This window comes from Myotis myotis, unplaced genomic scaffold (genome assembly GCF_014108235.1).
Source record: "Myotis myotis isolate mMyoMyo1 unplaced genomic scaffold, mMyoMyo1.p scaffold_m19_p_3, whole genome shotgun sequence".
Lineage (NCBI taxonomy): Eukaryota > Metazoa > Chordata > Mammalia > Chiroptera > Vespertilionidae > Myotis > Myotis myotis.
This window is the reverse complement of record NW_023416335.1, coordinates 212,866,097-212,888,102: the sequence shown is the minus strand read 5'-3', so window position 1 is coordinate 212,888,102 and position 22,006 is coordinate 212,866,097. Positions and strand designations below refer to the sequence as shown.

General features: G+C 62.8%; 1 protein-coding gene across 5 annotated transcripts in view; it reads left to right on the top strand.

Annotated features, from left to right (window-relative positions):
* Window positions 1-661: 661 nt before the first annotated feature.
* CERK (ceramide kinase) overlaps window positions 662-22,006 on the top strand; it is a 28,807-nt gene continuing 7,462 nt past the window's right edge. For 4 of the 5 annotated variants that reach the window (XR_004966027.1, XM_036298833.1, XM_036298832.1 and 1 more), the window contains exons 1-6: window positions 662-913; window positions 10,850-10,963; window positions 11,729-11,851; window positions 13,806-13,931; window positions 15,409-15,472; window positions 19,543-19,688. Coding sequence is in view for 4 of the 5 variants with exons in the window: in XM_036298833.1 (XP_036154726.1) it covers window positions 781-913; window positions 10,850-10,963; window positions 11,729-11,851; window positions 13,806-13,931; window positions 15,409-15,472; window positions 19,543-19,688 (706 nt within the window). In the remaining variant the exon portion in view is untranslated. Of the gene's footprint in view, window positions 914-5,181; window positions 5,631-10,849; window positions 10,964-11,728; window positions 11,852-13,805; window positions 13,932-15,408; window positions 15,473-19,542; window positions 19,689-22,006 lie in introns of all 5 variants that reach the window. The other variant, XM_036298834.1, reaches the window with a different exon arrangement.

Here is a 22,006-nt window from a genome sequence, read left to right as displayed (position 1 = left end):
TCATCGGGACCTGCCCGGAGGGGGGTAACCCCCTGTCATCGGGACCTGCCCGGAGGGGGGGAACCCCCTGTCATCGGGACCTGCCCGGAGGGGGGGCCGCTGTCATCGGGACCTGCCCGGAGGGGGGAACCCCCTGTCATCGGGACCTGCCCGGAGGGGGGAACCCCCTGTCATCGGGACCTGCCCGGAGGGGGGGGAACCCCCTGTCATCGGGACCTGCCCGGAGGGGGGGGCCGCTGTCATCGGGACCTGCCCGGAGGGGGGGGGCCGCTGTCATCGGGACCTGCCCGGAGGGGGGGAACCCCCTGTCATCAGGACCTGCCCGGAGGGGGGTACTCCCTGTCATCGGGACCTGCCCGGAGGGGGGGCCGCTGTCACCGGGACCTGCGGGGGGGGGGGGCTACTGAGCTCCCCGGCGGCCGGCCGCAGGAGGGACCCAGCCACCAGCCGCCAGCGGGGCGCCGCTCCCCAGCTCGGCCTCCGGACGCGCCCGCCCCGCGCGAACCCGCCGGACCCGCTCCCTCCTCGGCCCCCACCGACCCCCTCGCACCCGACGCCCGGCCCCGCCGCTCCCCCTCGCCCCGCCCGCCCCTCGGCCCCTCCTCGGCCCGCGGCCGGCGTACGGGGTGACGCAACGCCGCGCCCGCCCCGCCCGCCCCGCGCCGCCGCCGCCGCCGGCCGGGCTCCAGGGGCCGCTAACGGTCCCGCGCCCCTCGGCGTCCGCCCGCCCGTCGCCCCCGCCCCCCGCCCGGCCGAGGCGGCGCCCGCGGGGCCGGCGCGATGGGGGCGGCCGAGCCGCTGCGCTCGGTGCTGTGGGTGAAGCGGCAGCGCTGCGCCGTCAGCCTGGACCCCGCGCGGGCGCTGCTGCGCTGGTGGCCCAGCCCGGGGCCCGGAGCCGCCGTCCCCGGCGCGGGTGAGTGTCCGCGGGCCCGGGGGGCGGGCGCCGGGGCAGGGGGTGCGGGGGCCGGGAGGCCGTGGGGGAAGGGAACGTGGGGCGGGGAGCGAAGGGGCCGGGAGGAGGGGCGCGGAGGGCGCGCTGGGCGCGGAGACCTATTCGCTCCGGACGGAGGGACCAGGGGGCGGAGGGACGGAGGGACCAGGGGGCGGAGGGACGGAGGGACCAGGGGCGGAGGGACGGAGGGACCAGGGGCGGGCAGGCGTGCGGGAAGGCGGCCGGAGGGTGCGGTCCTGGAGGCCGAGGGGAGGGGTCCCGGCCCCATCCCCCTGGGGCGGCCCGCAGGGAGCCGAAGGGCACCGTGGGGACCAGTGTGATGAGCCACCCGAGGGGCGCCCGCAGCCCCAGGTGTGTCAAGGTCACCCCGGGGCAGATGCTCCTCTGAAAGGGACCCCGAGCCTGGGAGGCGGCCTCTGCGCGGGCAGGGGCTGGTTCTGGGGAAAAGCCAAGGGCGGCTGGGGACCCGCTGCCCGATCGCCGGGGGTGGGGCTCGCGGGGGTCTGGCCGGCCACGTGGCCTGCGGGCCTCCCTGTTGAGGTGTAATCCAGAGAAGAAAGGAGAGGATGCGGGGCCGGGAGGACGCTGGGTGGACGTGGACAAGGACAGGGCGCCCTGAGCTGAGCACTGAGATGTCATTTGATCCCGGGAAGGCGGGGCTTGCAGGAGACCAGGTGTGGACAGTGAGAAGGGGGTGGCCAGGTCCAGGACAGCCTGGCGGCGAGTGTGAGCAGGTGTGAGCCTGTCCTCAAGCTGCTGTTGGAGGCCTGCGGGGCAGGTCCCAGCCTGCGGAGAGGACAGACGAAGGGGGCGCGGGCATGTATGTGTGAGGAAGAGAGCCCCGCAGGGGGGCAGGTCACCGGGGCACAGGGAGTCCCCGCAGCCCTCGCTTCCCTCTCAGCATTGACCAGAGACCTGGAGAGACCAGAGCGCTTTGGGGAGAGATGCTCCAGGCAGGAGGAACAGGGAGTGCAAAGGCCCTGAGGCCAGCCAGGAGGCCAGCATGGATGGGGGGGAGGGAGGGATGGGGGAGAGCTGGGGGAGGGGGCCAGGGCCTTGTACTGGCAGGGCTGAGGTGGGACTTGGCCTTTTACGGTGAGTGCCATGGAAGTCCCGGACGCCTCCTCCGGTCTCACCTTCGTTCTTCAAGGCCCTGTGGCCCCTGTGGGGAGAGTGGACAGAGCAGGGTCAGGCGGCTGCTGGCCTGGTCCAGCCGGAGCGAGGGTAGCAGGGCTGGGTCTGCACGATCTGGGTTTGTGGCCACTGAAGTCACTGGGGGAGGAGCAGGGATTTATGGTTTCGGTGACTGGGTTGGGGGGTGGGGGTCAGAATTGGGGATGCCTTTTCCACACCTTGGGGCAGTAGGGGGCGCTGTGGCGGGTGCTGCGGGCGCTTTCTGACGTTGAGGCTGTGGGGTCTGCAGGCGGGGCAGAGTTGGAATGTCGGTCGACCAAGGGCAAGGGTGGCCTTAGGCCCTGACCACCATTTGGTTTCTGGCCTTGGAGTCACCAGAAGCCTGTGGCTGGGTGTCCGAGGTCTGCTCCTGTAGGGTCGCTCCGACGTCCCCCCGGGGAGCGATGTCAGGCTCTGCCTCCTGGCGGCCCCCGCCGGGCCCTCCGTCTGATTCCTGCTCTGTGAAGCCCAGGCGAACGCAGCTGGGCCGGCTCCCGTGGCCCTGGGCTTGAGGATGACCAGGCACCGCCTGCATCGTCCTGTTTGAGGGGTCCCTCCAGTGCCCGCCATGAGCGGCCCCTGCACACAGCCCGCTCTGCTTTGCAAATGAAGGGACTGAGTCACGGAGACTTTAAGTCGCTGGCCCAGCCGGTGGCTGGAGCTGGAGGCTTGGTGGGTCCCGGTCCGGCTGCTGTGCTTGTGAGCAGCCGGCGGCGTGGCCACCCCCAGCCTGAGGGGCCCCCCTCCCTGCGGGATGCTCCCTGCCTCTTGCCGCGTTGGCACCTCCGCAGGCTGCTATTATGGCTCCGGGTCAGCAGAGCCGGCTTGGTGCGGCCGCTTGCATTTGCAGGCTGCCCACTCCGCAGCGGACGCAGTCCTCCCGGGGGGACCCGCTGCTCCTCTTGTGAGCATTTTGGTGCGAGTGCACCCCAGCTTCCTGATGGGACCCCCTTCCTGGGAGGCTGGGCCTCCTGACCTCCTCCAGGGAACGGCCTGTGCTCATCCACTCTGCTCTCCACCGCGGTGGGGGAACACAGCTGCCAGCTCTGTGGGTTTCCTCATAACTGCACCCCCAAAAGGCCCCAGGCCCCGGGCAGGAGGGCAGACACACACTGGACACTGGGTTCAGGGAGCAGAGTGCGCGCCCAGCTGGACGGATGGTGGCCCGGTGGGGACGGAGGGATGGAGGCTGTGCAAAAACAGGTTCTAGGAGGGCCCCGGAGGCCAGGCTGGGGGCACCATGCAGCTCCGGGCACGGGCGGGGGAGGGGTGAATTGAGCCCCCCCCTTCTCCTGTTCTCAGAGGAGAAAGCTGGAAGCCCGACCTGATGGCCCCCAGGCGCAGGCTGTGCCGAGGGAGCGGCTCTGGGTGCAGGCGCGCTCGTCCTCTGGCCGCTGCGCTGGGAGCGAGAGTCCAGGAGCAGACGGAACTGGGGGCCGGCCCTCCTGCACCCCGTGAGGCCGCTGCGAGGAAGCTGGGAGCCAGCATGTGCTCCCTGGCGGAAGTGGGGTGACTGCAAACAGGAAACCTGGCAAAGTGGTTGAACTTGAAACAGACTGAAACTGTGTCTGGGTTACACCCCTGGCAGTAAACGCACTCAGACTCCGAGTGGGGTCTTTTAGGGCTGGGGCTGGGAGCCGCGCGTGTGTGTGTGTGTGTGTGTGTGTGTGTGTGTGTGTGTGTGTTGGGGGGGGGCATGGGCACTGCCCTGGCTCCACCTGGGACGCCCCGGCAGGTGGCCAGCTCCTCGGGCAGGTTGTGGCTGTGTATAAAGTGTGTCCCCAGACGTGGGCAGCCACAGAGCCCCGAGGGACCGGCCAGGCTGGTGGGTTCCTGAGCTGCCCTCCCGTGCTGTCCCTTCAGGCTCTGGCCCCGGTCTCGTCAGGTCACATGACTTAGCAGCAGGCGGAGAAACTGCCATTGTCCTGAGATTGCTCCGAGGTGAACTGCCATTTGTTGTTCTAAAATAGGTCGGCGGCACTGTCTTAAAGGGCCAGACAGCAAAGCGTTCAGGGCTGTGGGTCACCGTTCTCAGCTCTGCTGTTGTAGCAGGAAAAGCAGCTGCGGGCCGCGGGCCAATGAAGGTGTGCGGCTGCGCGCCAATAAAGCTTTATCGACGCGAGCAGGCAGCGGGGAGCCAGCCTGACCCTCCGCGAAATCCCCGCTGCTGAGAGGAGTGACCGTGGGATGTACAGGCAGCGGGTCCCCGCGGCTAAAACTCCTCTGACCTTCCCAACACCCAGCGCGTCTGGGAAAGCGCCGCCGCTGCCGTGGGCGCTCACTTGGTTCTGACCCCCCCGCCCCACGTGCCCTGGGCCGTGAGGGCAGAGGGATCCTGTGGGCACAGCGTGTGCATGGCAGGCTGCCCCAGGGTGTCTCTCTAGTCTAACCAGTTGCACACAGACCTGCCCGCGGGGGCAGTGACTCCAGGACCAGAGGAGGGCCCGGGCCGCTGCCGTGGTTGGTCGGAGCATCATCCTGGACACCCAGAGGTGGGAGGTTCCTGGTGTCAACGTGTGTCACCGTAAAAACTCTCAAACCCGTAAGGAATTGTTGTGAGTTTATTGAGCCAAACTATCGACAATTGCCGGGAAGCAGAACCTCAGCGGGTTGAGATGATGCGCCACAGAATGGCATTTCTCATCCGTATTTATACATTGCAATCAAAGGAGGGACGCAGGTGGGCTACAGGAAACCCATTGGTGACAGACTAGGGAGATGGGAGCAAGCAAAGCGGGGAAACCCCTGGGATTGGATGAAAAGTAAAATGATGGACACATGCTTAGGTGGGTGCAGGAACAATTAACATGATCATTTGTGGTCTCTGTCCTGGCGCCCAGCACATTTGGTTGTGCCCCAAGGGGTCCAGAAAAAGGGAAGTTACCAGTTACCCAGACATGTCAAGGGTATGTTCTTGTAGATGCAAAAAGACAGGTAGGCTCAGTGAAGGTAAAGGTTGACCTTGGCAGGGAAGATACCGGCCTAGGAGGTGACCACCCACCATCACTGCTTTTAGTTGAAGTTTAATGTCGCCTAACACCGCCCCTATCCTGCAGCCAGTGGACCAGCAGGTGATTCCTAATCTCAAGAAGCTCTTCACCAAGCACCTGTTCCGCCACTGCCTTGAGGTGACGGAGAGCACAAACCTCACCCTTCGAGAGTTCTGGAAGGACCACTATAACATCGTGACATGCCTCAGAATTATCGACATGGCCTGGCAGGGTGTTACAAAGAGGACCTCGACTTCTGCATGAAGAAGCTGTGGCCTGAGGTAGTGTCTGAAACGGATTTTGAAAGACTCGCCCCCGAAGCGGCAGCGGTGGAGGAGACTGTATCCCTCGGCAGGTCCATGGGCCTGGACGTGGATGAAGGTGACATCAGCGAGCTCATTGAGGAGCACTCCCAGGAACGGACAGCGCAGGAGCTAAAGGAGCTGCAGACGCAGCAGCACGCGGAGGTTTTGCAGGAAACAGATGACACGGAGGAGGAGGAGGGGGTTATCTCTGTAAGTGAGATAAAGGGAATGCTGGGAATGTGGGAGAAACTTTCAGACTTTATTCAAAAGAAACACCCAGAAAAAATTGCAACTGGGCGTGCGATGGAGCTATTCAATGACACTTGCCTAACTCCTTTCAGAAATATTCTGAAGGGGAGGATGGAACAGATCTCATTGGACAGGTTTTTATCGAAAACTTCTGTAGATGAAAGTGATGAAAGCATGGCGAAAAGGGCAAAAATCAGCGAATAAGATTCAGTTATTCAGTTCAGCCTTTTTCCTCCAACTCCATCAGCATCTTTAAGTTGTTTGATTTCCAAGGTAAATGCTGTACATTAAACTTAATAAAATAGACAGGGCTGTTAGGAGATCAGATCAGAAAACAGCAGCCCTAGCCCGCCACACCGGATCTGGCCGCAGGAATCCAGCGGGCGAATGTCAGCTACCTGTGTTCTGTTGCTCCTGGTAATTCCCAGGCTTCAGGGGTTGTGATCTTGGTCCATTTGGGACCCTTCACCCATATGATTAAAAGGAATCACGGGGTTATGCAGGCCTTTTAAATTTGGTTGTCAAGGAGATAATATTAAGGGTTTTTGTATATTAGAAAAAGAGAACTAACTACCCCACCCCCCAACATCATGACTTTGAAAATGTTAGTGGAAAATTAAATTTCAGCAAAAAAAAATAAAAATAAAAAAATAATAATAAATAATAAACTTAATAAAATAAGTGTATTGCACTAAAAAAAAAAAAAGTTTAATGTCAGACCATCCCTGTGGTGACTTTAAGTCTCTGAGTCTGCAAGACCGCCACGCAGGCCTCCCCTGAGCTGTCAGGTCAGCACGTGGCCCCTCCCGTCCACAGGGCCCAGGTGGCAGGTTGGTCTCCGATGGTTGGAGGGGCCCCAGGACACGTGCGGGTCGCCCCACATTGTCTCATCTTCCCCCACGGCGGGCCGCCCCTGGGGCCTGGGTGCTGGCTCGGGTGGCAGTGCAGCTCCCAAGGCCCCTCTGTGCTCCCTGCTGTTCTGCACGGGCGGCCAGGGGGGAGTCGGAGCACACAGTCAAGGCCCTCCGGCCGCACTATGGCCCCACAGGCCGCACTATGGCCCCACAGGCCGCGCTGTGACCCTATGGGCCCCTCCGGCCGCACTATGGCCCCACAGGCTGCGCTGTAACCCTATGGGCCCCTCCGGCCGCACTATGGCCCCACAGGCCGCACTATGGCCCCACAGGCCGAGCTGTAACCCTATGGGCCCCTCCGGCCGCACTATGGCCCCACAGGCCGCGCTGTAACCCTATGGGCCCCTCCGGCCGCACTGTGGCCCCTCCGGCTGCCTCTGGGATGGGTTTCCGGGGTGCTGTTGTCTGCCTCCACCCGGGATCGCGGGCTGCCCTGCGGTCACAGCTGGAGAGAGGAGGGAAGGGAAATTCGGGGACTCCCGCTCCACCCTGCGCCTCCCCCGCGGGCTGCTCTGGCACGGCCTCTGCTGTTTGCTGCTAGAGCCCTCGGTTAATACCCGATCAGCGGAGGGTGAGTGGTCCGCCCCCCTCCCCGCCACGCCCCCCACGGGAGCTGGGTCTTCATGCTGCGTCTGTTTACGCTGACGCCCGAGCTGCAGCGCTCCGTGCCGCCTGGAGTCCTCGCCTCACCTTGGATGGTCCTAGTGTCACCCCCACTTCAGAGACGGGCCTTTGGGGCTCATGGTGGCACGTTCTAGATCTGGGACAGCGAGACCCTGGGCTCGCCCCGTCGAGGATGTGGATGTGGGGTCGTGTCTCTAGCCCCCACGGGCCTTTCATAGCCGGCGCGAGGGGGGAGCAGGACGCAGCCGGTCCCCAACCCCGGCCTCTGAGGCCACACAGGCCCTGCCGTCCAGGCCGCGGGTCCTGGGACGGGGATGCTGGCACAGGGTGGCACGCGGTGTGGGGAGTGGGAGGCAGACGGGGTGTCCGCTGTGGCAGTGCGTGTGCCCTGGAGCTGGCTCTGTGGGTGCAGGGTCCGCAGTACAGGGTTCATGTGGCCCCTGAACCCCCAGACTGCGGGCCCAGAGGAGCCCGGCTCTGCCCCGCCCTCCAGAACCTCCCGTTCACAGGAAAAGCCTGGGTCTGGATCTGCCTGGGAGTGGACCTGGGCAGGGGCAGGGTGCTGGGCGGGCACCTGCCCAGACCTGCGTGAGGAACGGGAGGTGGGGGGGTGGGGGTGGGGAAGAAGCCGCGGCCACGGAAGGATCCGGCAGAGCGTGTCGGGCCCACATGGTGTCTCTGGGCCTCAGTGGGTGCACACACGCCCGGGGGTGGTCTGAGGGGCCGGGCAGGGAGGGAGTCAGAGGCTCTGGGGTTGCTGGGCAGTGAGCCCGCAGACAGAGCGGTCTTGCCCAGGCTGGGGGTGCGGGGGAGGGGGAGGGGGGAGTAGGACAGACAGGGTTAGGTTCAGACGGTGGGTGCGAGGCCCTCGTGGTGTATACCAGGGCTGGCCCGTGTACTCAGGACCTCAGGGGGCAGGAAAGCACGGGTAACACCACAGCGGTGCTGCCTACCCCCGGGGCCCCAGCACCGGCCTTCCCTGGCTTGGAGTTTTCTGCATCTCAGTTGCAGGCTTGATCCCTGGCCGCCATCGGGGTATGTGCTGAAGGCAACCAATCGATGTGTCTCTCTCACATTGATGTATCTCCCCCCCCCCCCCCCCCGCTCTGCCCTCCCCTCCACTCTCTCTAAAAAAATCAATGGAAAAACCCTCAGGTGAGGATGAGGAAACCGGGGAGGGGTTGCTAAGCACATTGGCCCCATGAGGCCGTGGTTGCCCCGGGAGACACTGGCCAGCGTCTGGCCGAGGTGCCTGGGGTGCGGGCAGCCCTGTCTGGGGAGGCACCAGGGGCTCTGCAGGCCCCAGTGTGCTCTGTCCTTCAGGTGCCGTCCATTCCAGGAGATACTCACTCAGACGTTCCCTTAACAGAGGGCGGCAGTTGCTACTTTATACAGAGAAAGGCGACTCTGGGAGCTGTGACCAGTGCTCCGTCCACAGATGGGCCGTGATCAGCCCAGGACCAGCCCCGGGACCAGGCGGCGCTGACTGGGATCCCGGGCGCCATTCCACGTGGCTGAGGTGGCGAGTGTGGGCTCAGCGAGGGCACGGCAGGTGTTGTGGGTCCTGGCCCCATGGCAAGGTCGCTGCTGCAGCCATGCCCGGGGACTGACAGACGGCCCGTGCTGGGGACTGACGGACGGCTGTGCCCAGGGACTGATGGACAGCCTGTGCTGGGGGACTGACGGACAGCTGTGCCCAGGGACTGACGGATGGCCTGTGCCCGGGGACTGACGGACAGCTGTGCCCGGGGACTGACGGACGGCCCATGCCCGGTGACTGACGGACAGCTGTGCCCGGGGACTGACGGACAGCTGTGCCCGGGGACTGACGGACGGCCTGTGCCCGGTGACTGGCAGACAGCTGTGCCCGGGGACTGACGGACAGCCCATGCCCGGTGACTGGCGGATAGCTGTGCCCGGTGACTGGCGGACAGCTGTGCCCGGGGACTGACGGACCTCTGTGCCCGGGGACTGACGGACAGCTGTGCCCGGGGACTGACGGACCTCTGTGACCAGGGTCTGACGGACAGCTGTGCCCAGGGACTGACGGACAGCTGTGCCCGGGGACTGACGGACCTCTGTGCCCGGGGACTGATGGACCTCTGTGCCCGGGGTCTGACGGACCTCTGTGCCTGGGGACTGATGGACGGCCCGTGCCCGGTGACTGGCGGACAGCTGTGCCCGGGGACTGACGGACCTTTGTGCCCGGGGACTGACGGACAGCTGTGCCCGGGGACTGATGGACCTCTGTGACCAGGGTCTGACGGACAGCTGTGCCCAGGGACTGACGGACAGCTGTGCCCGGGGACTGACGGACCTCTGTGCCCGGGGACTGACGGACAGCTGTGCCTGGGGACTGACAGATGGCCCATGCCGGGGACCCGTCTGCGTGGAGGGCGTTCTGTCCTGCTTGCTGCTGGCATCGCCTTGGCCTCCCCCAGGGTCAGTCTGGTCTGGGAGGGAACCTTCCAGGCGGTGCTGTGGCCTCTCGTCTCCTCGCCGCTCGCCGACAGACCTTCCCTTTCTTATCCAGCCTCGGGCAGTGAAGGTCGTGCAAACTGCAAGCAGCCGCGGTGCTGGCGGGAAATGGCGGTGCCCACGCGCCCACCGCTGGCGTTTCCCATGCGCCCACTGATCCGTGGTCCCGGTTGGCGTGAGCTGGGTGCACACGACAGGGACCATGGGGGTCTCGCCAGCACTCGCCAGCGAGTCGTCGTCCTCAGGGCACAGGGTGGCCTCGCTGCTGTCCCCGTGGCCTGACCTGAGGGAGGCCCGCATCCTGTGTGACCTCGGGGTTCTGGCGGGGAGCCCTCCTCGGGCTGCCTCACCCGGGCCTCACCTGGAGGCGGCTGCGGTCCTGTGATCGCAGCTGTCAAACCGCCCACACAGCTCGGGCCGCCGCCTCCTGGGCTCCCCAGAGGATAGAAGGGCTGGGGCTCTCGCCGCCTCGGTCCAGCCACGTCTCCCTGTCTCCCGCCGACGCTGATGGGACCAACCCCCTGCTCAGCCGCGGCCTCCGCCTCGGCGTGGCCCCGGGTCCGGCTGTCCGGCCGGGCTGTGCTGTGTGCCTCGGCCCCACCGGGGTTTCTGAGCCGCTGAGGACGGACTCCCCCGGGTTCTCCACCGTCTCTCCCCAGAGGGCGGGCCGTGGCAGCCCCTGCAGCTTGAGGGGCTGAGCGGGTCCTGGGAGTCTCCTCCTGCTTTTGGTGACTGTTGGATGAAACGGGCCGTCTCCTGGTGACGCCGAGTTCCCCGAACTTACTGAGCTCTGAGTTTAAATTACATGTGGCTTTTCCTCTGGCCTTTGGGTTTCTGAAGACGTGAAAGCAGCCAGCTGGTGCGGCTCAGTGGTTGAGGGTTGACCTGTGAACCAGGAGGCCACGGTTCGATTCCCGTCAGGGCACAGGCCCGGGTTGCGGGCTCGATCCCCAGTGGGGGGCGTGCAGCGGGCAGCCGATCATGATTCTCTCTCATCATGGATGTTTCTCTCTCCCCCTTTCTCTTCCTCTCTGAAACCAATTAAAATATGTGTATATATTTTTAAAAAGAATAGGGGAGCAGTCGGTCCGCACGGTGGAGCCGGGCCTCCTGTGTCCGTGCGCTGGGCGAGTCGCTCTGACGCGCGCCGCGGTGTCGTTGCAGGCGCCTGCTCGGTGCCCGTGGCGGAGATCATCGCCGTGGAGGAGACGGACAGTCACGGGAAGCCCCAGGGCAGCGGGAAGTGGCAGAAGATGGAGCCGCCCTTCGCTTTCACAGGTAACGCCCGCCCAGCGTCTCTCCAGCTCAGCGTCTCGTTTTCTGCACACGGGCTCCCCGTGCCCTTCCCCGCCACCCGGCTCCAGCTCATGTTCTGGTGTTGAGCACCTTTCCTTTCCTTTCCTGTTTTACCTGGTGAGGAGGCCGAGGAAGAGGGTTTCCCTGGTGGGCGTGGGGGTCCCCACTAGTCCGCGGGGACAAGCTCCGGGGCGTGTGGGGCTCCGGGCTACGGTGGGCAAGGCCGCCGTCCTGCAGGGCCTCGCGGGGAGGGGTTGGGGGTGCGGGCGGGAACCAGCACTCGTATCCCCGCAGTGCCCTGCGTGAGGAGGGCCCGTGGGGAGGGGGTGGGAACCAGCACTCCTGTCCCCGCAGTGCACTGCGTGAGGAGGGCCCGTGGGGAGGGGGTGCGGGCAGGAACCAGCACTCGTATCCCCGCAGTGCCCTGCGTGAGGAGGGCCCGTGGGGAGGGGGTGGGAACCAGTGCTTGTGTCCCGCAGTGCACTGCGTGAGGAGGGCCGTGGGGAGGGGGTGCGGGCAGGAACCAGCGCTCCTGTCCCCGCAGTGCACTGCGTGAGGAGGGCCCGTGGGGTGGGGAGGGGGTGCAGGCAGGAACCAGCGCTCCTGTCCCCGCAGTGCACTGCGTGAGGAGGGCCCGTGGGGAGGGGGTGCGGGCAGGAACCAGCGCTCCTGTCTCCGCAGTGCACTGCGTGAGGAGGGCCCGTGGGGAGGGGGTGCGGGCAGGAACCAGCGCTCCTGTCCCCGCAGTGCACTGCGTGAGGAGGGCCCGGCGCCGCCGCTGGAAGTGTGAGCAGGTGACGTTCTGTGGTGCCGACGAGCAGCTGTGCCACCTGTGGCTGCAGACGCTGCGGGAGCAGCTGGATAAGCTGAGTACGTACGGCCTGCGCGTGTGTTTTGTTGTTATTGTTACTTTTGTTCATCTTCTCCTGGGGACATCTTTTCCCGTTGACTTTAGGGAGTGGAAGGGAGGGAGCGAGGGGCAGAGAGAGACATGGGTGGGCTGCCTCCTGCATGCACCCTGACGGGGCCCCGGGCTCGAACCTGCCACCCAGGTAATGCAGCCTCTGTATTCGAGAAAGACCAAGTGGCTGTGGTACCTGCCTGCACACACGTGTGTGTACACGTGTGAGATCATGTATGTGTGTGTGCGTGGAGGTGTGCCTACATGTGTGCGGCATGTACACGTGTGAGTGTGTGCGTGCATGCGTGTGCTGCCATGACCTCTGCTTCCCTCCTCCTCTCTCAGCCCCTGTAGCCGAGCTGGAGGTGAGGCACCGCTGAGCTTTTAAGCGTTTTCTAGTTGGAGGAGCAGCTGGGTGTGTGCCCGCAGCACCGGCTCTGCCTGCGGGTTCGGCTCCGTGTTGGGGACGTGCATCCCCGCCCTGGTGTGAGCCGGAGGCCGCCCTGGTGTGAGCCGGAGGTCGCCCTGGCAGCCACGGGCCTCCGTGGTGTGATGCGTGTTCCTTCATCCAGTTGACGGTGACGGTCACTGGGGCAGCTCCCGTGTGGCTCTCACACGCATCCCAGCGCGTCTTCGGCTGAGCACGCGCGCACTTCCCTTGGGCGCCTGCCTGGGACTGGGATTGCTGGGCCGGACGGGGTGCATGTGTCCGGCCTCAGTGGGCACGGCCCGCCTGTCCCATAGTGGGGGTCCCGGAGGCTCCCTTCAGGGAACCGCCGAGTTCTGGCCGCCCCATTTCGACCGCACCCCGAACATTTCAGCCTTTCTGGTGGGTGTAGTTTGCATTCCCTGACGCTGGCGAAGGAGGAACACGCCTCTGGGGGGGCCACCCCGAAGCCCTCTGTGAGGTGTCTGTTCAGCTTCGGGTCCATCTTTCTGCGGGGCCGTCTTTCTCACTGACGTGCGGACGTCCCGTCCGTGCTGTGGGCCGGGAGCTTTTCCTGGACTTGGGCGCACAGGTACCTTCTCCCATCAAGGTCTTGTATTTCACTGCCTTCACTCCATTTTAAAAAATATATATTTTTATTGGTTTCAGAGAGGAAGGGAGAGGGAGAGAGAGAGAGGAATATCAAAGAAGGGAGAGAATCATTGATCAGCTGCTTCCTGCACGCCCCCGACTGTGCCCTTGACTAGAATCGAACCCTTCAGTCTGCAGGCCGACGCTCTACCCACTGAGCCACACCGGCCAGGGCTTCTCTCTGTTCTCTTGATGGTGAACAGAGTCTTAACTGTGACCTGGTCCCATTGATCTTTTCTCAGACGCTGTGGCTGGGCTGTGTCCTCTTAGGGCGTCTTTGCGCTGAGGCCATGGGGGCCTCCTTGTCTCTAAGCGTGAGACCCGTGACCCCCGGAGCTGACCTCCCACGTGGTGCGAGGTTCCGTCCTTTGGGTGTAGACACCGGCCTGACACCCCCCTCCCCCGTCTGCGGGAAAGACTGTCCTCCCGGCTCTGTGCTGTGGCCGTTGTGTGTGGCTCGTGTGTAGCTCGTGTGTAGCTCGTGTGTAGCTCGTGTGTGGCTCGTGTGTAGCTCGTGTGTAGACGTCGAATGGAGCTTTGCGGTTCGCCTCCCGCCCCATGGCTTTGCCGAGCTCACTCATTAAGGAGCAGTTTGACGACGTCCCCGTCGGCTGCGCAGACTCAGTTCTGTCTCCCGCCTCCGGCCTCGGGCCTTTTCTCGCTTCTCCTCCGCGTGGGCCTCGTCGGGCTGTCACTGTCCTCTCCGCACGGACAGGAAGCCCCCAGCGCCCCCCTGGCCTGTCAGTGCCGTGCCCGAGGCTCCACGCGGAATCCCAGCCCCTGCGCCTCCGTTCGCTCAGCGCGGAGCCTGACCCACGCGCCTGACCCCACGCTCTGCCTTGCAGCCTGCAGACCGAAGCGCCTGCTGGTCTTCATCAACCCGTTCGGAGGGAAGGGCCAGGGCCTGCGGATCTACGAGCGGAAGGTGGCGCCGCTGTTCGCGCTGGCCGCCATCTCCACCGAGGTCATCGGTAAGGCGGGAGCTGCGCGGCCGGGGAGGCGGGAGACCCGTTCGGATGTGGGCACTCGGGATTGCAGACGGAGATTTTTAAAAAATTGATGTCAGAGAGGAAGGGAGAGGGAGAGAGAGAGACATCAATGAGGAGAGAGAATCATGGATCGGCTGCCTCCTGCACGCCCCACACTGGGGATCCAGCCTGCAACCTGGGCCTGTGCCCCGACCGGGAATCGGACCCGGGACCTTTCAGCCACAGGCCAATGCTCTAGCCACCGAGCCACACCGGCCAGGGCTCCTGTGAGATTTTAAACACAATAGAATGTGGGTCGTTGTTCTCCCCCCACACAAATCAGAAGGAGAAGAAGACGATAAAGAACGTAGCGTTTCTAGCCAAGCCCTGCAATGCCCGCTCTCAAGAAGTGACTCTAGGGCAGTGATGGCGAACCTTTTGAGCTCGGCGTGTCAGCATTTTGAAGAACCCTAACTTCACTCTGGTGCCGTGTCACATATAGAAATTTTTTGATATTTGCAACCAGAGTAAAACAAAGATTTATATTTTTGATATTTATTTTATATATTTAAGTGCCATTTAACAAAGAAAAATCAAAAAAATGAGTGTCATAGGTTCACCATCACTGCTCTATGAAGATAAACGGATGAAGACCGCGGACAGAAATTCTTGCAAGAAAGCGATGGTGTTTTAGAAATAATATTACCAATAAGCGACATTGTGGGGAGCGAGTGCCACGCCACGTTGCTGACTCCGAGGTCCCCGAGCCAGCTCTGGGAGCCGGGGGCCCGGGAGGCGGGCGCTGCGAGCGGCCCGTGTAAACCTGTCCACGGGCCCCGGCGAGGGGCCGCTGCGGTCCCGGCCTCAACCGGGAGGGTTGCCCGGACCTCCTGTTCCCGAGTCCCTCCGAGGAAGACGGTGCCCGTTGCACGTTTTCTAGCAGCAAAACGTGGAAAACACTCGATGTCCCCACGCGGGAAGCAGGAAGACAGACCTGGTGACTCGGCAGGACGGGCATGTGGTCCTCACACGTGGGCGTGGCACACGGTGCCTAACGGGGAACGCGCGGGCCTGATGCGGGAGGGGGTGCGGGCCGTGCGCACAGCACAGTCTCAGGGCTTTGGTTCCTCACGCCGGGCACCCGGGCTCCGGGCTGCTGCTGTGTTCTCGCACCTTGGCTTTTCTGACTGTCAGAGTAACTTGGATAAAGAGGAAGAACTAACTGTAAAGGAGGAGAGCGGGCTCTTTCCCAACATCCGGTGTCCGTTGCAATTACACGCCCGAAAGTGGTGCCGCCCGGGCCGTGTCCCCCGAGGGCCGTGCTCCGTGGCGGGCGGTCTCCTCGGAGAGGGACGCGGTGCGGTGGGAGCAGGGTGGCTGGCGGGGGCCTCCTGGGGATCACATCCTCGTTCTGACAGGACGGGCCGCTGCCTTTGGCGGTGGGGCGCCCACAGGTCTGACGTCGTGCGTTTCTCCGCAGTCACGGAGCGAGCCAACCACGCCAAGGAGGCCCTGTATGAGATGAGCGTGGACAGCTACGACGGGTGAGTGCGCCGCTCGCTTCCTGCGGCCCGGCCGCCTGCGTTTGGTCCGCGCCCTCTCTGCGCGCTTTCCCGGCTGCAGGTGAGCGCGCTTCTCGTGGAAAGTGAGCCGAGGGCCCTGCAGAGCCCGCGCCTGTGACCTGGGGACACCACCGGCTAGGCGCGCCCCTGTGGCCTCACCACCTCCATGGGCTTGTGTGAACACACGTCACAGGCATGACCGCTCTGCCTGCATGGTGTGAACGCGTGGTACAGGCATGACCACACTGCCTGCATGGTGTGAACGCACGTTACAGGCATGACCGCTCTGCCTGCATGGTGTGAACGCGTGGTACAGGCATGACCACACTGCCTGCATGGTGTGAACGCACGCTACAGGCATGACCGCTCTGCCTGCATGGTGTGAACGCACGTTACAGGCATGACCGCTCTGCCTGCATGGTGTGAACGCACGCTACAGGCATGACCGCACTGCCTGCATGGTGTGAACGCACGATACAGGCATGACCGCTCTGCCTGCATGGTGTGAACGCATGCTACAGGCATGACCGCACTGCCTACATGGTGTGAACACACGTTACAGGCGTGACCGCTCTGCCTGCATGGTGTGAACACACGTTACAGGCATGACCGCTCTGCCTGCATGGTGTGAACACACGTTACAGGCATGACCACACTGCCTGCATGGTGTGAACACACGTTACAGGCATGACCACTCTGCCTGCATGGTGTGAACACACGTTACAGGCATGACCGCTCTGCCTGCATGGTGTGAACGCACGCTACAGGCATGACCGCTCTGCCTGCATGGTGTGAACGCACGTTACAGGCATGACCGCTCTGCCTGCATGGTGTGAACGCATGCTACAGGCATGACCGCACTGCCTACATGGTGTGAACACACGTTACAGGCGTGACCGCTCTGCCTGCATGGTGTGAACACACGTTACAGGCATGACCGCTCTGCCTGCATGGTGTGAACGCACGTTACAGGCATGACCGCTCTGCCTGCATGGTGTGAACGCACGTTACAGGCATGACCGCACAGCCTGCATGGTGTGAACGCATGGTACAGGCATGACCGCACTGCCTACATGGTGTGAACACACGTTACAGGCGTGACCGCTCTGCCTGCATGGTGTGAACACACGTTACAGGCATGACCGCTCTGCCTTCATGGTGTGAACACACGTTACAGGCATGACCGCTCTGCCTGCATGGTGTGAACACACGTTACAGGCATGACCGCTCTGCCTGCATGGTGTGAACGCATGCTACAGGCAGACCACACTGCCTGCATGGTGTGAACACACGTTACAGGCATGACCGCTCTGCCTGCATGGTGTGAACACACGTTACAGGCATGACCGCTCTGCCTGCATGGTGTGAACACACGTTACAGGCATGACCGCACTGCCTACATGGTGTGAACACACGTTACAGGCATGACCGCTCTGCCTACATGGTGTGAACACAAGTTACAGGCATGACCGCACTGCCTACATGGTGTGAACACACGTTACAGGCATGACCGCTCTGTCTGCATGGTGTGAACACACGTTACAGGCATGGCCACACTGCCTACATGGTGCGAACACATGTTACAGGCATGGCCACACTGCCTACATGGTGCGAACGCATGTTACAGGCATGGCCACACTGCCTACATGGTGCGAACGCATGTTACAGGCATGGCCACACTGCCTACATGGGGTGAACGAATGGTACAGGTATGACCGCACTGCCTACATGGTGTGAACGCATGTTACAGGCATGGCCACACTGCCTACATGGTGTGAACGCATGCTACAGGCAGACCACACTGCCTGCATGGTGTGAACGAATGGTACAGGTATGACCGCACTGCCTACATGGTGTGAACGAATGGTACAGGTATGACCGCACTGCCTACATGGTGTGAACGCATGTTACAGGCATGGCCACACTGCCTACATGGTGCGAACGCATGTTACAGGCATGACCACACTGCCTACATGGTGCGAACACATGTTACAGGCATGGCCACACTGCCTACATGGTGCGAATGCATGTTACAGGCATGGCCACACTGCCTACATGGTGCGAACGCATGTTACAGGCATGGCCACACTGCCTGCATGGTGTGAACTCATGTTACAGGCATGACCGCACTGCCTACATGGGGTGAACGAATGGTACAGGCATGACCGCACTGCCTACATGGTGTGAACACGCGTTACAGGCATGACCACACTGCCTACATGGTGTGAACGCATGTTACAGGCATGGCCACACTGCCTACATGGTGCGAACGCATGTTACAGGCATGACCACACTGCCTACATGGTGCGAACACATGTTACAGGCATGGCCACACTGCCTACATGGTGCGAACGCATGTTACAGGCATGGCCACACTGCCTACATGGTGCGAACGCATGTTACAGGCATGGCCACACTGCCTGCATGGTGTGAACGCATGGTACAGGCATGACCACACTGCCTACATCGTGTGAACGAATGGTACAGGCATGACCGCACTGCCTACATGGTGTGAACACGCGTTACAGGCATGACCACACTGCCTACATGGTGTGAACGCATGTTACAGGCATGGCCACACTGCCTACATGGTGTGAACGCATGTTACAGGCATGACCACACTGCCTACATGGTGCGAACACATGTTACAGGCATGGCCACACTGCCTACATGGTGCGAACGCATGTTACAGGCATGGCCACACTGCCTACATGGTGCGAACGCATGTTACAGGCATGGCCACACTGCCTGCATGGTGTGAACGCATGGTACAGGCATGACCACACTGCCTGCATGGTGTGAACGCGTGGTACAGGCATGACCACACTGCCTGCATGGTTGAACGCGTGGTACAGGCATGACCACACTGCCTGCATGGTGTGAACGCATGTTACAGGCATGACCACACTGCCTACGTGGTGTGAACGCATGTTACAGGCATGACCACACTGCCTTAATGGTGTGAACGCATGTTACAGGCATGGCCACACTGCCTACATGGTGTGAACGCATGGTACAGGCATGGCCACACTGCCTACATGGTGTGAACGCATGGTACAGGCATGATCATACTGCCTACATCAGGGGTCCTCAAACTTTTTAAACGGGGGGCCAGTTCACTGTCCCTCAGACCATTGGAGGGCCGGACTATGGTTTAAAAAAAAACTATGAACAAATTCCTATGCACACAGCGGCAGCAAAACCCCCCTGTGGGCTGGATAAATGTTTTCGGCGGCTGCATGCAGCCCGCGGGCCGTAGTTTGAGGACCCCTGGCCTACATGATGTGAATGCATGTTACAGGCATGACCATACTGCCTACAAGATGCGAATGCATGTTACAGGCATGACCACACTGCCTACATGATGTGAATGCATGTTACAGGCATGAGCACACTGCCTACATGATGTGAATGCATGTTACAGGCATGAGCATACTGCCCACATGATGTGAATGCATGCTACAGGCATGAGCATATTGCCTACATGATGTGAATGCATGTTACAGGCACGAGCACACTGCCTACATGATGTGAATGCATGTTACAGGCACGAGCACACTGCCTACATGATGTGAATGCATGTTACAGGCATGAGCACACTGCCCACATGATGTGAATGCATGTTACAGGCATGAGCACACTGCCCACATGATGTGAATGCATGTTACAGGCATGAGCATACTGCCCACTTGATGTGAATGCATGTTACAGGCATGAGCACACTGCCCACATGATGTGAATGCATGTTACAGGCATGAGCACACTGCCCACATGATGTGAATGCATGTTACAGGCATGAGCACACTGCCCACATGATGTGAATGCATGTTACAGGCATGAGCACACTGCCCACATGATGTGAATGCATGTTACAGGCATGAGCATACTGCCCACCTAGGCCTGTGTGAGCGCGGCGGGCCACCCGGCTGTCCCAGGAGTTGGGCCTGTGCTGCCAGGGACAGGCTACCCCCGCAGGAGCGCCAGGAGGAGCCTTGGAGAGGGGGGTGGGGGTGGCCGTGCAGGGCCCTCACGAGCCCTTGTTGTCCCTGCAGGGTCGTCTGCGTTGGCGGGGACGGCATGTTCAGCGAGGTCCTGCACGGGCTGATCGGCAGGACGCAGAGGATGGCCGGCGTGGACCAGAACGAGCCCCGGGCGGCGCTGGTGCCCTGCCCGCTGCGCATCGGCATCATCCCCGCAGGTAGGACCCGGCCGCCCGCCCGCGCCCAGTGCCCACGCCCCACGCCACTCGGCGCCTGTGACACAGAGCGGTTAACTCCCCAGCAGAGTCTTTTCAGAACACAGGGCCTGGCCGGTAGCTCAGTTGGTTAGAGCGCCTTCCCGATGCACCAGGTGAGGGTGCGATCACCTGTCAGGGCGCAGGTGGGACCCAGTGGAAGCAGGAAGCGCGGAACAGCAGACTCACGTTCCCCTCTCCCCCCTCCCCCTCCCCCTCACATCAGTGAGACCAGCCCTCCCAGTGGCTCAGCGGATAGAGCGTCGCCGACTGAAGGGCCCAGTCAGATCCCGGTCGAAGGCACGTACCTCAGTTGCAGGCTCGTTCCCCTGCCCTGGGCGGGGGCGACCGATCGGCGTGTCTCTCGTCAGTGTCTCCCTCCCTTCCGCGCTCTCTAGAAATGTTTGGGGGAAATATCCTCGATGAGGATTAACAACAAAAAAAAATGTTTTGTTAAATGTGGGTTTTTTTCTTCAGCAAAATACCCCTGAACCTATCAGAAACTCAGTTTACCTGCCTTGCTCGCTGCGAAGGACTCGATGTGTGTGTGTGTGGGGGGTACGTGTCCCCGTCCAGGGCCGGCCCGGCGAGCCCTCTGCGTCGTCTCTGGAACCCACTGCCTGTGGCTCCGCGCTGCCCCCGCTTTCGGCCGGCAGCTGGCGGCTGCTCCTACTGAGAGCACTGGGACGGGGGACCCGTGGGCCCGTCCAGCCCAGCCCCGGGGCCAGGCCTGCCACTGACCGGGAGGCCTCCCCGCCCCGCCCGGCCACGCCTCCCGCGAGAGGGAGCCCCGCTGAGATGGGCGGAGGGGCCTGTGTGTCGTGGGGTGAAGGGTGTTGTCCCGTGGTCCGGGGCTCCTGCTTTTCCCCAGAACAGAGCCCTCCTTGAAGTTCCTTAGGGGACTTCCAACCCCCCCCCCCCTTTTTAATGTATTTTTATTGATTTCAGAGGAAGGGAGAGGGAGAGAGAGACGCGAAGTCTGAGCCCACAACCCGGGCATGCGCCCTGACCGGAATCGAACCCGGGACCCTTCAGTCCGCAGGCCCACGCTCTGTCCACTGAGCCAAACCTGCTGGGGCCCAGCTTCCTTATAATGGCTGCTTGATGTGAGCAGTTAGAGGCGAGGTAGCCCCAGAAATGAGGGGGGCCTTCAAGGTTTGGGGTCTTACGACCTGGGGCAGCGGAGAAAGCAGCGCCCGCCCGGTCGTTTCATCTGATGAAGGAGGGAGGGCGGTCTGACGGGTTCCGTTGTGAAGGACGGTTGGTGAAGGAAGCCAACAGCACAGCGGGCACGCGGCTCTGAGGACTTCCGGAAAGTTCCAGGGCCGGCGGGACCCCACCTTGGGGCCTGGCTGCAGCAGGCTCAGCGGCTCCTTCCCGGCTGGTCCTCTCGGGCCTGTTGTGCTTGTTGTCTGGGCCCCTTGGTGTAACGAGGAGGGCGTGGGAAGCCGTCGGACCCCGTGCTGTGGCTCAGGGTGACGTTTTGAGAATCAGTCACTCCTGTCGTCTTAAACGGCCGTTTAAAAACTTTTTTTTTTGGCTCATTTTTTGAATCAGCTGTCACTCCAGTCAAGATTGACGAAAACACGTACATATTACGACGTAGCAGCCTGTGTGTGTGTCACCGTCAGAGCCAGGGTAGCCGAGACGCAATGATTAAGACCCTCCGCTCCGGTCTCCCGCGGGACAGGCTCTGTGCCACCCGGGACCACGGGAGCCGCAGCCGCTGCTGGGACGGGGCTGGCAGGCCTCCCCCACGTCACTGGCCACGTCACTGGCGGCGAGAGACCTGTCGGGGCTCAGGGCCACCAGCCAGGACATCGGTGCCTGCTGACCCGGGGCCACCCTGGCCGGCGTGGCTGGCGGCCGCGCGGTGCGATGGCAGATCCCGCCACATGGCTTATTCGTGGGAACCCCGACCAGGGCTCCCAGCTCCTCGGCCGTCTCCTAAGATCCCGGCTGCGCAGCCCCGTCCCAAGCCGAGTCCGCTGGGCGTGGGGCTCCGGACTCGGGCTTGAACTGTGCCCGGGGCTCCCTGCCCGCACAGCCGAGAGCGCGACCTGGATTCTGACCCAGTTCAGAAGCAGGGCACACCGGGGAGGACCGGGCATCCCTGCCACGCCCTCGGGGCCGGGCACAGCTGGTGCTCTGAGGTCACCCCAGTACAGACCTCGGCACTCGCGGGGCTCGGCCAGGGCACGGGGAGGGGCCGGCGTGCGCCTCTGTGAGCGTGGCGCCTGCCTCGGGGTGCCCACCTCCCCGGCTCCCCCGTGACCTTCGCC